Genomic DNA, 17928 nt, shown 5'->3' with positions numbered 1-17928 from the left:
ATATTATAATAAAAAAAATATATTTCTTTTCAGAAAAAGTATTTAGTTTCATATATAAATATTATAAAATAAAAAAAATAAATTCGAATTTAATAAAATTTGTAAGAATTGACATTAGGTATTATAATTTTTTGCTAAAATTTAAATAAATAGAATTTTCTAAAAAAAAAAAATATTTATTTCTTTCATTTTAATTAGCTTTAGCTTATTAAAATTAGCTAAATTTATTATTAGCTTGACTTAAAAAAAAAAATAAAGTACTTTTCAAAATATTAACAACCCTGTCTTTTAAATTTTTCCCTTTTAACTTTTAAAACTCTGCAACAATATGAAGTAACCGTTTCCTCTCTTTTTTGTTTTTTATAAATTTGCTGCTGTATTATTTAAAAAATACATTTATATGCTATAGAAATTGTATTAAATACATATATACATTAATATATTGTGGCATTTTTGCGCTATAATTTCTTACTTAATATTTATAGGTTTCTTCTAGAAACTATTATAAGAATTTCTTTTAAAACTTTTTACAACAATTTTATTTATTATGCTAAAATATAAAATAATGAAAAAAAAACATTTAAAATATTTTATATATGTATATATATATTATAATAATAAATTAAAAAGTACATTATAAGTCCATTCAAATAGTTAGTATACAAATAATGCGTTGCTTTAATTTGCTAATAGTTTGCAATCCTTAATGCATTAAAAATGCTGATTTTTGCTCTTCGGCATGCTAATAATAATTTGTTTATAATTATTATTATTATATTATTAAAATTATAATTTTATGCACAGTTAATAGATTTTTAAAAACTCGATTCATTTACATATTTATATAAAGCATGTCATATATGGTATATATTAAAATTTATTTTTTTACAAATGCTTGAAGAGCAGAGTTTTTATGTAAATTATAGTTTTTCTTTTTTATGTTATATATATTATTTCACACATATATATATAAATTTTATATATTATTTATATGTATATATAGTATTGTCAATTGAAAATATAAAAAAATTGCACATTCATAATTATCATTGTAATTATTATTATCATTAAATGTTTCTTAGTATGTTTCTTAATATTTTATGCTATACAAAATTGAATTTTACACTAAAATTTTTTGGTGGGAGTGGACTTGGGAGTGGATTCAAGGGATATATATATATATATATAATTACTACTGCATGATTTTAATGGGTTTCGATTTGATGAGTTAAAATACAATAGGGAGATCTATGTTTTATGCACACATCTGTAGTCATTTATGCATTACCTATACATAAAATAATACTAGAGAAAATAGGGGTCGGGACTTGCGGTAGATTACGTCGGTCAGATCCACCTTTTGCGCTTTTTCTCTTAACAGTCTTTAATATTTTCATTTTCATTATTTTTTTTTTAGTTCATTTATTTATTTTTCATTTAATTATTTTTCTTTTTCTTACTCATACCTCTTTTGAGCTACACATTAACATTCTTTTAGAAATAATGAGAAATTACATTTTAGTGAGGTGAAGGAACATATTGGCTTGGTTTTGCATGCAATGTCCTGCAGGCATTTTGATTAAATGGATTTTTGTGTAGGCAAAAGTCTACAAAGAAAGTCAGTTAAGTTGGGAATTCACTTCTAAAGTTGAATCCAAAGAGAACTAACAAATTTTTTTTACGAAGTCATCTAAAACATCACAGTTTAATTATAATATTAAAAAATTTTTTTTTTCATTTTTGGCCTAAAAATAATGTACTTCTTTCACTCTACTTCTCCACTTGCTTGTTCCAAGTTCTTGAAAAGAAACTCGAGATCTCAAGTTGCTTTACCATATTTTATAAGAAAAAAAATCTTTTTCTTTCTTATTTTCTTCTTTCTGCTTGATTTTTGTTGTTTCTTTGTTTGTTCTTTGTTTTTGGGGTTCAGTTAACATACATGGACTATAGGCGGGGTCTGTTAAATAAAATACTACTTGTTTTTCTTTAATGTGTTAGTTGAGGAATATAGGCGTACGCTTTGCTTAATGTTCTAATAAATTCATGCTATCGTCATATGTTTCTGCGCCACTCAAATAGTGTTCCATTTGTGTGGTCAGATCAACAGTTGGCGGTTGATTGTAGGCCACCAATTCTGCTGAACTTCTTTGGATTGCTGTCGGTGTATTATGCTGTTGTGCCGTGCTGTTGGTATTTAGTGCAACATGGAATAGTTGTTGCAATAGTTGCTGTTGATCTTATAAGTAATCCATACAGGGTTTCACCATACTTGGTGAGGTCTGTTGTTGATGTGCTGATAGTTGTACAGTTGGTCCAGCATTGCCGCCAGCTACAGCAGCTGCACCGACAATGGGTGAGAGTAGTAATTCAGCTGCAGCAGCGGCAGCAGCAGCTGCAGCAGCAACAGCATTACCATTGCCAGCACCAGCGTTATTAACTGCAGCTGCAGCGCTTAAAGAGCTTAACGATTGATGCAAGCGACTGCCCGGACTGCCAACAGCGCCACCACCACCGACGCCGCCATGATGGAAATATGAATGATGATTTTTCTGACGTCTGTGATAGATACTCTTGTGATTATTTAGACTGTTCAGCGTACGAAATACTTTATGGCATAAATTACAGACAGCATTGTTTAATGGCTGCAAATGTTGTTGCTCCTTGTGACGCTTGAGCGTTAGTTTTGTGCTTAAGAGTTTACCGCAAACATCACAACGATGACAGGCGTTTAATGGTAGCGGCAACAATAAACGATTGGGTCCGGCTACATCACCAGCACGTTGTGATGATAATATGCCAGCGGCTGTCGCACTAGCAGAGGAACGTCCAGTCGGTGAGGGTGACAACGAAGAGCGTCGATGGTGTAAAAGATGATGATGATGATCCAACGGTGATCCTGCCCTTGCCAAATGGTGATGATGATGATGTGAAGTTGGTGACATGTCATGGTGTCCATGCAAATGATGTGTTGGCAACATTGAAAGCGGTAATTGCTGATGACTAAAGTGTGGATGATGATGATGATGTGGTGAGGTTGTCTGCTGACTAAGAGTTGGTGGTGGTGGTGGGGATGGTGTTGTTGTAACACGCGAGGAGGCATGCATTTGTTCATTTTGTTGCTGTTGACTTTGAATACGTTTCTCTTGTAGCTTCTGATCGTTATGATCTTGCAAATGATGTGGTTGCAATTGTTGATGAGTGGAATGGTGATGGTGGTGGTGGTGGTGTGCTTGTTGTTGTTGGTGGTGGTGGTGATTACTATTATTACTGTTAAGATTGGTACCCGGTACTATAACGCCACCAAGTAGTTTTGTGCTTCCACCTATATTTTATATAGGAAGAGAAGAAAAAAAGAGACAATAGTGACTTTCTGTTTTTATTATGTTTTGTTTTTGTTTTTGTTTGAATTGTTTTTGTTTCTCTGTTTTTGTCATTTTTGTTTTAATTTGTTTTTGTTTCGATTTTATAAATTTTTTGTTGAAGTGTTTTTGTTTCTGTTTTATTTTCTTATTTTTTTTTTTGGTTTTTTTTTGTTTTTGTATATTGTACACTAACAAATCCAGGCTCAATAATGTAACAAAGTAAAAATTTTTTTATAAAAACTGCCAAATATGTAAAAAATTTTGACTTTTTTTTAAATTTTTTTTGTTCTGTTGCTATTGAAATTTTTTATTTTTTATTTTTTTACTCTAGAACGCGTTGAAAAAACGTAAAAAATAACAAAATATCTCACTAACTGCTGAGTTTACTTTGTGGTTTGATTGATTCAATTTGATATTTGACTGATTTTGTTAATTGCTTTTAATAAGGCTTTTTGGGAGGAGGATTTTATATACTTTTGATTAATTAAATAATTTTTATATTTAATTGAACCTTACAACAAATTTGGGTGCAAAAAAATTAGTTCAAACTAAACACACTGTCAGCAAATTTTTAGCATTTTTAGCATTTTTTCTACATTTTCGCGGTATGAAAAAAAAATGTTGAAATATTTTTTCAAAAAAAAATAATTTAGAATTTTTTTTACTAGAAATTTGCTAACAGGGTCCAAATGACATTGGAACCAATTGTTAAAATTTCAATACGAAAACGATAAACAAACAAAACATGCTTTAAATATTAAAACTTTCTGTAAATTTTAGTTCACAAACACGTTCAATTGAATTTTAAGTTTAGTTTTAAATTTAATTTAAAGTTTAATTTTAATTTTTAATTTTTGATTTTAGATTTTGTAAAATTTTGAAACATTTTTGGCCTGATTGATTTGTAGTTGTTTTTTGTAGTACTTCAAATAGTACTCAATAATTTATTTTATTAATTTTTTTTCTTTTGGTTGTCACTAGTGTCTCTTTTTAACTTTTTTTCAGCACATCAAGGAAATCTTTTTTTTTTGATGCGCCACGCGTCATGAATTTCAGAGATGCAGTTTGGGGGAGCAAGGGTACAAAAATTAATTTAATTTTTTTAAAGGATTTGGATATGGATAGTGATAAAATTTTTTTTTTTTGGAAATATTTTAAACAAAAATTAAACAAAAAAATTTTTTCTTTTTTTTTTTGTTTGTTATAAATAATATATAATAAATTTATTCAAGCTCATAATTTCCAATTAGAAATGTGCTCAATGATAATAATGTTGTGCATATCGGGTGATTTTAATTTGGTGGTGGTAGTAGTGCTGAATGTGATGGAGTATCAACTAAATTTATAACTAATATAATATTAGATACTTTTACATTAAGACTGAAAAGTTTTCGGAAATTCTCATTTAAAATTCGCGCGCTGTATATTTTTCGATATTTTAAAATTTAATATATATTATAAAATAATTGTATCATCAATTGGTTCCAACACAGTCACTATCACATACATACGTAATGCTTGCATATATACAAAAGAATCGAGTTTTTAAGCTACTAATTTGCATACTAACACTTTAATGTACTTAGAAATACTTAGTTATGAAAAAAAATTTAAAAAATAATATATAAGTTTATATTTATATATATTTATTTAAAAAAAAATTATAAAAAAATATGCATTATATTTGTAATTATTTTGTTTTTAATAAATAAAACGAACACAACTGAAATGAATAAAGTATCTCGATAATAAAAGTTTTTAACTTAGTTACTAAGGCGCTATAAGTGCTTAAAATATTTACAATAATTTTTTTTTTTATTTTTATATAGTTTTCTATTTTTATATATATTTGATTTTTTAATAATTTTGTGTATATTCAATTTTTTAATATTTTTGTATATATTTGTATATAACATATGTTGGTCGTTCGGTCGGTCACACGATTGGTCTTAAAACAAATTTTATATACAAACAATTTTTTGTTTTGCTCTTTTATACATAATAATTCTGTTTAATGTATAATTTATAATTAAACTATAACTATGTAATAATATTTTTGTATATATATATAAATATATTAAAATTTTTTATAACAAATAACATAGCAATTTAAAGCCATTTTTTTTAAAGAAATTTGCTAACCTGCACCTTTGATTATGTTAAGTAATATTTTGTTTTCTGATATAAGTGATTTACAATTTTTTAATTAATATTTTAATTAATAATTTTCAATTTGTTAGCTATGCTATATTGCTTTTAATTTACTTAATTATTTTAATTTAATTTTATTTAATTTAAGAAAAATTTTTTACTGCAGTATATACGTTGTATCCTTTTATGTTAAATAGAAAAGAAAAAAACTATTATATTATATATGGCTAAAGTTCACACACAGCAGCGGATAATCTTATATAAAATCTAATTAAAATGTGGAGTTTTCGAATGGAGTTACTTAAAAAAGTGTTTAAGAATCTGTAAGGTCCAAGGAAATACACATCTAAATGATATCGATAAATATGAAGCGTAAAAATGAAAGACAGGCGTGAAAAGTGATAATAGAGTAGTAGGAAATGTCATGGTAAAATATGTATAATAAATGGAAATGGATGTTATAAAAAGAATCTCTATTTAAAGATCGATAAATATATAAGTACAGCAACACTGTTACTCTGAGTTACTATATGGAAAACCACTAAAATATTGGTGTAAATTTATAGATATACAAATTAATAACAAAAGAGCAGGAGTACCAAATATCGATAACTGATAGATTTTCGCTTTGTAATTTATAGAATAAGAAAATTTTTTTTTTTTAAATTCATAGAAAAAAAATATTTATTAAAAATTATAGATCAGTTTGTTGGGGAATATTGAATATCCATTTTAAGTGACGTTAAGTCTTCATAGGTCAAAGACACTCAAATTGTGTAATAAGTACTTATAGTATTTATATATATAGTTGTGGTAGATTTTAATTTTTTTTTGACGGGGTGGATATGCTAAAGAATATTCTAACAGATATAAGTTATTCAGTAATGACTAAAATTTGGATTTGAATAAAATTTGGAACTTCAATGTTTTCCTGAACTTATCAGTTGGAATTTACTTCCGGACTTAAAGATAAATCTTAAAGAAGTTTTCATACTCTAATGAAACATTTTGAACAAATAGGAAAAAGTGTTTACACTTTGAAGGCAACTAAAATTCATAAGTAAGCAACTAGTATTCCTAAGTAAGTAACTAGTATTCATAAGTAGGCAACTAGTGTCCAGGAGTAATCAACTAGTGGTCATAAGTAAGCAACTGTATCCATAAGTAGGTAGTTAGTACCCACATTAGGTATAAGTTATTTACTTATTCGACTTATGCGTAGGTAACTAGTTTCCTTAAATAGGCAACTAGCATCTTCAAGTAGACAACTAGCGTATATTAGTAGATAAGTAGTATCTATGAGTAGACAATGAATGACACTACTAAGAACAAGTGTTGAGAACAACGTAACTGGTGTCTTTAAGTCAACAACTATTATTAATAAATGGGAAACTACCGCCCATATGTAGGCAACTAGTGTCTACAAGTATGCAAATAGTGTTAATAGTAGATAACAAGCTTCCATATGTAGATAACTAGTGTTTATAAGTAGGTAATTAGAGTCCATATATGTATATAACTAGGGTTCATAAATTTTTCTAACTATTATTCACATGTACTATCGATAAGTAGACAAATAGTGTTTATAAGAAGGTAAGTAGTGTCCTAATTAGACAACTAGTGTCCACATATAGGTACCTAATATCCGTAAGTAGGCAGCTAGTGTTTTCAAGTATTAAAATCCATAATTTATGTTGCAAATATTCGATATAGCTACACTGCTGTATGTTTACTTGCTGTACTTAAATATATTATAGTATAGTTAGAAAATTATTAAAATATTTTTTTTTTAATTTTAAAAAAATGATTTAAGCATATATGAATAACGATATTAATTGTTGTATAAAACTCATTCATATAAGTTGTGGATTTTGTGTATATGATGTTGAATTTAAACTCTCATTTTTCTGTAAATGCTGTGGATTGCATGGCATTAACCTTATATTAATATATGTGTTTCTTTATATAATTATTTTTCCTTTGTTTTTAAAAGCTTAAACATATATTTTTGTATCTAAAAAAAATAATGGTTAGTTAGCTGTGAATTGTAGTTTGTTATAGGTTTAGAAATCTATAACTATTTTAATTGAAGCATTGTTTTTGTATTGTAGGTGTGGTGAATAACTTAAAGGGTCTATATATTTCCGTATTTATTTCAGTACAAACTATGAATTGTGTGGATTTTGAGTTAAATACTTTAATAATATGTACTTTCAAAATAATTGATTTTTTTTTTGGTAATCATTCTATTATCAATATTAAATTTTACACAATTCATGTGGATTATATTTAAATTCTGTGGATTGTATGTTAAATAAGTGAATTGGTTAGTGTAATGTTTTTATACATTGAGTTGAGATAAAATTTCGAATTTCATACAATTTAATTTACTTAAATATGTAAAGTGTATATTTTGTGGATTGCATGTTGAATAATTAAACTTTGTTAGGGGTGTCCGGAGAGATATTAATTTTTAGCGTAGTTAAATTTTGTTTTAATTATGAACAGTTTGAATAAAACCTAAAGATAATGTAATATCATTCAAGGTCATATATCCTTTATACAAAATCCACATTTTTATAACTTGTGGATTGTATGTTGAATATTTACATTGTTGTTGCGAAGTTCTTAGTACTCGCTGTTTCTAAAATTCAGCACATAGTCAGTATATTTATGGTTACAAATACCTATTTTATCAGTGATGGTATGTTATGTTTTTTTAAACTATTTTGTGACATATCTGTATTTCTTTAAATTCCACTTTTGTTATAATTATTTATGTTACGCACACCTATTATATCAGTAATGATAACACATATATCCTGTCAGGAATCACTGTAACCTCAGTTTAGTTTTATGTTTCTTTAAACTAATTTGTGATTTTGTTTTTTATGAATTTCTTCAAATTCCATTTTTGTGATAATTATGAATCATATGGACTGAGTTTTGAATTACTGGATGATAATAGCTTTGATAATATGGATATCCATAACCATTTAAATAGTGAACTCTATTTTGTATGTGTTGAATATGTTAGCTCTTCATTCTCTTTTCATATTTATAATTTCTTATAACTTAATCCACATTTTAAAAACTAAAACTTTGCTGTTGTTATATACAAAACTTTAACTTATAGCATTTATATAAATATATATATATATATTATTATATCTACATAAAAATTTCGTTATATACTTATGTAAAAAAATTACTTATAACATTTTTAAACTATTATAATTTTACTTATATGCTAAGAATAAACATTTTTTATTATTATAAAACAAACAAAAAAAATTATTTTAATAATTCACATTAGCTATATAATCGAAATACATGAAACCCTATGTGGATGAGCGATGGTTTAACGTCGAATAGTAAGGATTATGTACCAAACCACTTGTTGGAGTTACATCGGCAGAGCCGGGCTCCTGTTTCGGCTGTTTAAGATTTCGGTGATATATGCTCTTGTGATTGCGCAAACTGTTCAGTGAGCTATAGACACGTTTGCATATATTACAGACGGGTTCCTTTGTGGGACGCATATGTACATTTTGTATATGGCGTTTGAGGCGTGTCAATGAGGACAGATTTTTGTTGCACGGTTCACAGCGAAAATCATCACCACCACTCGATGTATTCAAACTGCTACCAGATGTGTTCATCACATTACCGCCGGGTGAGGCGCTTGACGAAGCAGCCGCTATATTTGCGGCCATTGCTGCGGCAGCTGCAGCAGCAAAAATCTGCGATTGCTGTTGTGCAGTCGGATTACTGCAATTGTTGTTTGTATTATTATTGCCATTGTTGCCATTGTTGGCGTTATGTTGATGCACATGACCATGCGAGTGGTGAGAATTGCTCTGTATGAGCGTACTTGGTAGTAATTGATTGCCAAGCGCGGATACAACGGATGCATTATTGCTTCCATTATTATTCAAATTATTACAATTTGTCGAAAAGGTTGATAAATTAAGGCCACATATACCAGAGGCTGTTGTAATTGCTGTTGTTGTTGTTGTGGTTGTTATTGTAGTTGTTGTTGTTGATGTTGGTTGTGGTGATTGTGGTGATAGAGATGCGGTTTGTTTAAATTTATTTAAGTGAAATATTTTATTATTATAATTGTTGTTGTTGTTGTAAAAGATGTGATTATTATTATTATTGTTGTTGTTGTTGATGATGTTGTTGAAGAAGTTGTAGTTTTTAGCAATTGTCGTCAGTTGACCTGACGACAAGGGGAAAAAGTCAGAAAACGTCGTATTAGCCCAAAGGATAATTGGTAGTAAAATTTTATTTAATTTTTTTTTAAATTTTTTTTGTGCTTGGATATCTTTTAATTAAATTTTATTTGTGGTTAATATGTACTAATTAACTACAATAATTTCAAAAAGTAGGGTTATATATATAATGTATTCCCTACAACATTTAACTTTGGATTTAAAAATTTTATTTTAATATTAAGAATTTTGTTTATAATTAAAAAAATTTATTTCTTTTTTGATTGTTTTTTTTTTTAAATTTAAAATTTTTTTGGATTTTATGGATTTTTTTTTCTAGGAAATCTGCTGCGGAGTTTTGCATAATTTGCAATAGAAATAATTTACTTATAATTTGTTTAAATTTTTCTTGTTGAGGTCATAGTGCGCGCACCGTGTGTGTATGTTTATGTGTGAAGAGGGTGTAGGGGTTTTGGGTATAATACATAATTTATATAAATAAGGATGGAGTAGGCGATTGAAAACTGCAGTACAAACGATAAACTTTAATTTACGTGGGTTAATAATTTGTGTTCCGTGTGTGTGTGTTGTGTATAAAAATTGTTTGTGTGTTTGTTTACAACACCATCACCATTTTGTGTGTTTTTTTTTAAATTTATTTTTAACACTAAACTTTGTGTGCCTATGAGTTTATTTTTAAATCAAAATTCATTTAAATTTTGCCATATTTTATCTTAAATATTTTGAGAAAATAAGAATTATAAGTGGTCCAAAGGATATTCTCAGGTTAAAGTTAAGGTAAATTACATACAAATGATTATATGCAAATTATATACAAATTTGCAATTTACAGTTGGGATAAAAAAAATTAAATTTGGGTACTTAATATAATTTGGTGGTTTTAGTGGGGGTTCAGTTGGTTTGAGAGGAGAATTTTTTGGAACAAACTACATGTTATTAAAATATTTTTGTAATTACAATTAAAAATATAACAAAACTAGCAACTAACAATTAATTTTGAATATGTATATCCTTCCGTCAGGAACTTGGCTTTGCACACCTCAACTGCTCGAAATTTGCTCTACGCGAACAGCGCAACGTGCACTTTTAGTTTAATTTTTTTTTTTTTTGGTTAAATATACAAAGTTAAAAATAACAAAATACAAAAAGTGCAAGTCGCTTTCCAAATTTGTTTTAATTAAATTAATTAAAATTGAATAATTTTCTATTATTTTTTTTTTTTGCTTTTAACAAAAAGTTTCAATTTTTAATTTTTGTATGTATTTTTTTATTTTTATTTTTTTTGGTTTCCATTAAAGGTGCGTAAATTTGCTAGTGTACAATTTTTTCATATTTTTCGTTTTGTTAATAATATATGTTAATAATTTTTGGTTGTACTTGTTTGTTGTTGTACTTTCTTTACAGTGTAGCATTTAATTATAATTTCGTTATATATTCAATTAAATTATTTGTCCGTTTACCAACGCAATGCTCTGCGCCTTTGTGTACTTTGTGTAATTAGTGTTTGTGTACTTGTCGTACCAGTTGCTTTAGTAGTTGTTGTACTTGTTGTTGTTGTTAGCCTTATTTCAATAAATTTACTTAAACTATAATTTAATATAATATTGCATAAAACGAGTTTCATTTTTTATATAAAAAAAAATTACAAAACAACAAAAAATTAAAATTAAAATCATCACTGATTTAACGAATATCAAATTTTACACAATTTTTGTGTAATCCATTTATAAAAGTAAGTACATTGGCTGGCACAACATCATTAGATTTTTGCAAAAATAATTTAGCCAATTAAATCAATAATTTATTTATAATTTTATAATTTGTTATTTTAATGACCAAATTTTGTTTATATATTTTTAAACGGACTAATTGTTCAATTGTTTAAATAATACACAATTTTTTAAATTATTAAAAAAAATATATATTACTGTCACCAATATTTCAACTATAGTCTATAGTACCTTGAATATGATTATAGTACCCTCAAGGTGACTATAATACCCTTAAGGTGACTGCAGTACCCTGAAAGTTACTTTAGTACTCTAAAGGTGACTATAGTACAGGACTATAGTACCCTCAAGGTGCCTATAGTACCTTTAAGCTGACTGTAATACCCTGAAGGTGACTATTGTACCCTTGAAAGTGACTATAGTACCATGAAAGTGACTATAGTACCATGAAAGTGGCTATAATACCCTGAAAGTGACTATAGAATCGTGAAGGTGACTTTAATATCTTGAAGGTGACTATAGTAACTTGAAGGTGACTATAGTGCCTTGAAGGTGATTATAGTGCCTTGAAGGTGACTATAGTACCCCGAAGGTGACTATAGTACCTTGAAGGTGACTATAATACCTTGAGTCTAAGTGAAGGTGACTATAGTGCCTTGAAGGTGACTATAGTACTTTGAAGGTAACTATAGATTATGATCGAAATATTCTTGAAAATAAAATATATTTTTTAATAACTTTTTATTTTTAATTTTAGTTTCTATTATCTTTTTTTTTTTTAAATATAAAATCTGTTTGTTTGCAGTTTGCCAATTAAATTTTTCGAATTTTTGAAATTTTTTCTTTTGTTTATTATTTTGTAATATACTTTCTTTTACATTAATAATTAATATTGAATAATAATTTTTTAATAAAGCAAAAAAATAATTTTAAATAATTTAAAAAGTATCTTATAAATTTTTTTTAAATTTTGTTGGTCAAAGAATGAAGTAAAATTTTGCACTTAGCAGCTAAAAATTAATTTGTATTGTAAGTAAATTGTTTTTAAATATTTCCTCTTGTTGTAAATAATTTTTGTTGTATTTGTATATATATAAATATAAATATATTGATAAATATTTTCAATAATAATTATAAATACTAATTAATATAATTCTTGTTTTAAACTAAACTAAAAGGATTAGTCATTATTGGTTTGTGTAATTAAAAAAAGCATATTCTTATAAATTGTTCGATATAAGTTTGTATGTTGTTGTAATTGTTATAATTTTACATAAATTTTTTTTCACACATTTTTCATACAAGTTAATTAAACAAAAAAAAGCACAAAGTTAATTAAGAAATATAACAAATAATGTTAATTGTAGTAGTAGTAATTTATGTTAGTAAAGCCAATTGTAGTAGAAAAGGATTTGTGGTTTTAGAGTAGTAGTAGTAGTAGTAATAATAATAGTAAAAAAAGTAGTGGTAGTAGTTTTTTTTTGTATGAATACATTAGTAACATGTGATGCAAAAGGCGATTTTCTTAAAAATTATGTTATGATTTATAACCACTCTTGTTGTTGTTGTTGTGTAGTGTGTAGAAAAAAAAATTGTGGTTCAATGATTGCACACACACTGTGCAATTCATTGTGTGTGTGAGTTGTGTGTTGTTCAAGTGCAGGTGAGTAGTGAATAGAGGCCTTCTATGCCCGTACAATGTAGTTTTTTAAATTTCCGAGTAGAAAATTCATAAACAACAAATAAAAAAATCCTTATATATAATAATCATATATATAGAGATGAATTATTGTTTTAGTTGCTTAGTGTTTATTGTGTAAGTTATTCAAACTGTTTGGGTTGGTTGTTGAAAGAGAGAGAGAGAGAGAGGTTATGGCTGGTTATGGGATATTTATAGCCAATTTGCTTGATTGGATATATGTATATATATAAATAGTTTTTATTTATTATTTTAGCCCAATTATATTTATGAATGTTTGCTTAGCAAAATTAAAAACAAAATTATAATAATTATTAAGAATTTTTTGCCTAATACGTTTATTTATTAAACGGTGCACAACTCTTGTATTCGTAGTAGTGTTGGAAAACGCATTGAAGTTGTAAGCCTTTAATACACAATTATAATTAATTCAAAAAACAATTATTTTTGTTATGACTGTTAAGATAAAAAATCTTACTAAATATATTTTTTAATTATTATAACAATTATTTTTTATTAATATATAAGAATCTTATGTAATAATACTACATAAATTGTACTATAGTTAGAGTGTGTACTTTAATTTTTACCACTTTAAAGAAACGGGTCCTGTGTGTCCATAAACCGTTCAAGATGCGGAAGCGGTTTAGATAAATTTGGTTTGCCCAAGTCAGATTTGGATACTAGGATACTTATTCCATGTATAATTACTAATCTCACCAATGAAGAGATTAATACTCTCTATTCAAGCTATTAATATTGTCAGAAAAACTATATGGTACCTTTATAAGGTGGTCTAGGGTATTTAATTAATGATATAGTCATTTTGTCTGGTTTGAATTAGGTGCAATAACCGAAGCGATCTTAGTGTATGTAAGTTTATTTATTCTGCATTCTAATAATAATAACATAAATTCAATTTTATTATGATAATTTGTGGAACATAGAACTTATAATCTTATAAAGAATTTTATTAATATAAGGAAACTTCATAAAGTATATGATTGAAAACGAAGTACTATTAGTTAGTGTGTGTATTTCACTATTAACCACAGGTTCTGTTTATCCACATAGCATTCATGGAACCGAATGGGAGTGTGACCAGGTCAGATTAGGATAATTATACCTTGTATAATTACGAACCTAAATAAAGAGATTAATACTATTAGAAGATGATGTACTGCAATAGCAGAAGATCACAGATCATAGTGAAAATATATTTCCGCTTACTACAATCACCAAAAACCCTTAAATATAAAATATCTCTGCCTTAGTCTCTTTCTCATTCTCTATTTTTATCTCTATCTTTGTCTATATTTTTATCTTTATCTTTACTTTTATCTGAATTTCTGTTTCAATTGCTAACTTTTACTATATACAATTGTTTTTTTATGTTTAACAGTCATTTCTAAAAATAATATATAATTATGTTTTATGAAGGCTACAATTTCTGTAAATGAACTAATTTTTTTTTTTCGTTCCGGAGATATATTTAATATTTATTTTGCGCTTACTGCATAGGCATCGTTGCTCAAGTTAATCATTTATCAAAATAAAAATGTAATTGCATATATAAATATTTAAAATGAAGCTGGTTAAATTGTAATTTAAACAACGCATAACATTAAACAAAAATTTGATTAAATTTACACAATTACCAGTTATTATGTTATTTTACTTTAGTTGAAAAAAATAAAATATATAATTTTAATGAATTTTTTAAATGAAATTGAACACGAACAAAACGTACATAAAATTTGCAAGAAAATTTTTGTTTAGTTAAACAAAAACAAAAAAAACAAAATTATTTAATTGAACACAAAATGAAATATTGATTTTATATTAATATTTTCTAATAAAAATAATATTAAATTTTCAGTTTTTATTTTAAATATAATAATGTTTAAGTACATTTGTTTGGTTTTTCTTTTAAATGTAAAATTTTTTTTAAAAACACACATACACGACGTTAAAAAAGAAATTAAATTAAAGCAAATTTTATTTTAAAATTTGTAAATTTAAAAAAAAACAAAAAACTCAAAACACATTTAAATATGTAAATATGTAAAATATCAAATTCCAATTATTTTCTATATTTTGTTTTAGTTGTTTTTTTTTTTTGCTTTTGTGGAACAAAACAAATGTTAAAATTTTCAAATTATAATTTAGAAAATATTAAATAAAAATTTATTTAATTTTGTTAAAAAAATTATACGAAGTAGAAGCATATATATGTATATAAACAAATTATATATTTTTTTTAATAAATATACGAATACAAAATTAGCACACAAAAACAAATTCACGGAAAATATATATTTTTATGTCAATTTTTATATATTTGTTTTTTTTCTTTGTTTTATATAGAAAAGATATATTGGGGAGTATAAATTTTGCTATTAATTAGAGAAATTAGTTTATTGTCTTGTGATTTGCTGAATGAGTAGCAAAATATTTTAATCATGTATTATTTAACATTTAATTAATGTAATAATAAAGCATTTCAGTTTGATAAAATTTAATTTATAATTTATTTTTCTATTTTGTATATTGCGGCGTGTTAACGACGATATTATTTTAATAAAAAAACTATTAGTAAAAACGAACGCCTCAACTTACGCGATTTATAAATGAAAAAAATATTTTTTACGAAAAAAAAAAATTTTATATTAAAATTTACAATGCGAGGAAATATTATTAAATTCATTTATATAGTTTATTTAAATTTGGAGCTAAAACAAAATACAACAGCTTATTTACGCTTTAAATAGTGTTTATTACATAATATTTAGTATGCCTCAACGCTGATAGTTGGATGAGACTCCATGGAATGAGAAAGTGAAACTGTAGCTCTCTTATCTATTTGTGCTTCGCGATTGCAGGGAAGCGAGTCCAGTGCCTTTATTTTATCTTTATTGCGTCGAACCTGGCATTTAGAACTAACATGCAGAGTGAGACTTTTGTGCCCTTATCTACTCGTGTGCTGCGATTGCCAATAAACTACTGCAGTACCTTCATTTGACTCTTATTGAATCGAATCTGGGATATAAAGCCAAAATGCAGAGTGAAGCTACCATTCTCTTATCTACTCGTGCCCTGAGATTGCCAAGAAACGATTCCAGTACTTCCAGTACTGACTTGCCTTGAGTCGAATCAAGGATTTAAAACCAAGATGCAGAGTGGAACTACCATCCGCTTATCTATTCGTGCTCTGCGATTGCCAGGAAACCAGTCCATTAATTTCATTTAACTTGCATTAAGTCGAATTGAGGCCTTAGAACTAAGCAGAAGAGTGAAACTACCACGCTCTTATTCGTTGTCTCTTATATTATTTCTCTTATAGTGTGATATTGGTAGTTGTTTACCATTTACCTTTTTAATAATAATAATAGTACCGATCGACGACAGCGTTACTGGTCTTTGTTTCTTTATATTATTTTAATTATTTTCTTAGTTATATTTAGTTCTATATTACTGAATAATAAAATTAAACTTTAAACCACACTTAAGCAATTGAAAGTGTGACATTCACTATAGCAAACTTTAAAATGCGCAACTGGTTGGTAGCTGTGTTAAAAATGTTGCTAATATTTGTGCTGACTTAATTATGCATGAATTTGTTAAACGTTTTGTGCTACATAATCAAAACATCAAGCGAAACTCAACTAAAACACTTAACACACAAAATCACAATGTTGCCAACATACCAACATACAAACCAGCCATACAGGATACGTTTAGTTATGCCGGCAAGATTAGTTATTCGACAACATGAAGTAGTAAATTTCATACATGGTGTGAGTAGATGGCCGCAAGCCACAGCATAACTTCACACATAAAACAATTTACATGCTCATGAATGCGCCACACTACTGATACTAAAAAGCTCTATTCGACTCGTGTGTTGGCATGTATGAATGTATGTGTATATGTGTGTGTTTCTACATGAAAGCCACTCATGCTTGTTTGTCGATACTATTAACTACACATTATGGAGTCTAATATGTGATTCTAGTTACAAGCAAGTATATTCGTTCATATAAGTTTATATGTTTGTGTATGTATAATTGTGTTGTTTTATTGTTTCACACTGTTTTGATGCTATCAAAAACTTTATCCTTTAAACTTTGATTTAAATATGGCGCATCTATTTTGTCTGAGTGTGAGTGTTTGTTGTTGTTGCTGTTACTGTTATTACGGTGTGGTAATATTTGTTGTTGTTATTGCTATTGATGTGGTTGTTGTTGTTGTTGTTAACCTCAACATAATAGCAACAATTAAAATTTTGTAGAGTTTTGTGTATTTTAGGCAAATTAAATGAAATATTCCCATCGCTGCTTCTTGTTTATCAAAATAAGCGGTGCGGCGGCATAGTTAAAGTGTTAAGGATTTCATTGTTGAAAAGTGTTAAATGAATTATGTTTCCAGTTTATTATTATTGTTATGTGCGTAAGTTGTGGTTACACATGCCAAAGCACACACACATATATACACGCACATACATACTATATCGGGCATGCAAAGGCAGAGCATATTTGTTAGAGAAGTTAATTAATTTTTGACTATTTAAAACCAAATAAATCGCTGTTGTATTTTTGTTAAATAATTAATTCATCAATTAAAATTGTACGGAATTTCAAAATTTTCATTTCACATTTTCATTGTAAATTTTCTTCATATTTTTCTTTTCATTTTTATTTTTGTAAATAGTTGTTTTTGTTTTTGTAATGTGACGGAAATAAATGAAA

At 26.9% G+C, this 17928-nt stretch overlaps 1 protein-coding gene across 4 annotated transcripts in view; it reads right to left on the bottom strand.

Annotated features, from left to right (window-relative positions):
* Positions 1 to 17928, bottom strand: part of LOC119670416 (broad-complex core protein) — a 45373-nt gene that overhangs the window by 11468 nt on the left and 15977 nt on the right. Inside the window, exon 7 of one of the 4 annotated variants that reach the window (XM_038080665.1) lies at positions 1857 to 3322. The exons of 2 other annotated variants lie outside the window; for them this stretch is intronic. In XM_038080665.1, the coding sequence (XP_037936593.1) occupies positions 2238 to 3322 (1085 nt within the window). In that variant the 3' untranslated portion in view covers positions 1857 to 2237. Of the gene's footprint in view, positions 1 to 1856; positions 3323 to 8830; positions 9517 to 17928 lie in introns of those variants that run through there. One more of the 4 variants, XM_038080666.1, reaches the window with a different exon arrangement.

This window comes from Teleopsis dalmanni, chromosome 1 (assembly GCF_002237135.1).
Source record: "Teleopsis dalmanni isolate 2A chromosome 1, ASM223713v2, whole genome shotgun sequence".
NCBI lineage: Eukaryota > Metazoa > Arthropoda > Insecta > Diptera > Diopsidae > Teleopsis > Teleopsis dalmanni.
This window is presented reverse-complemented; position numbering and strand designations above follow the sequence as displayed.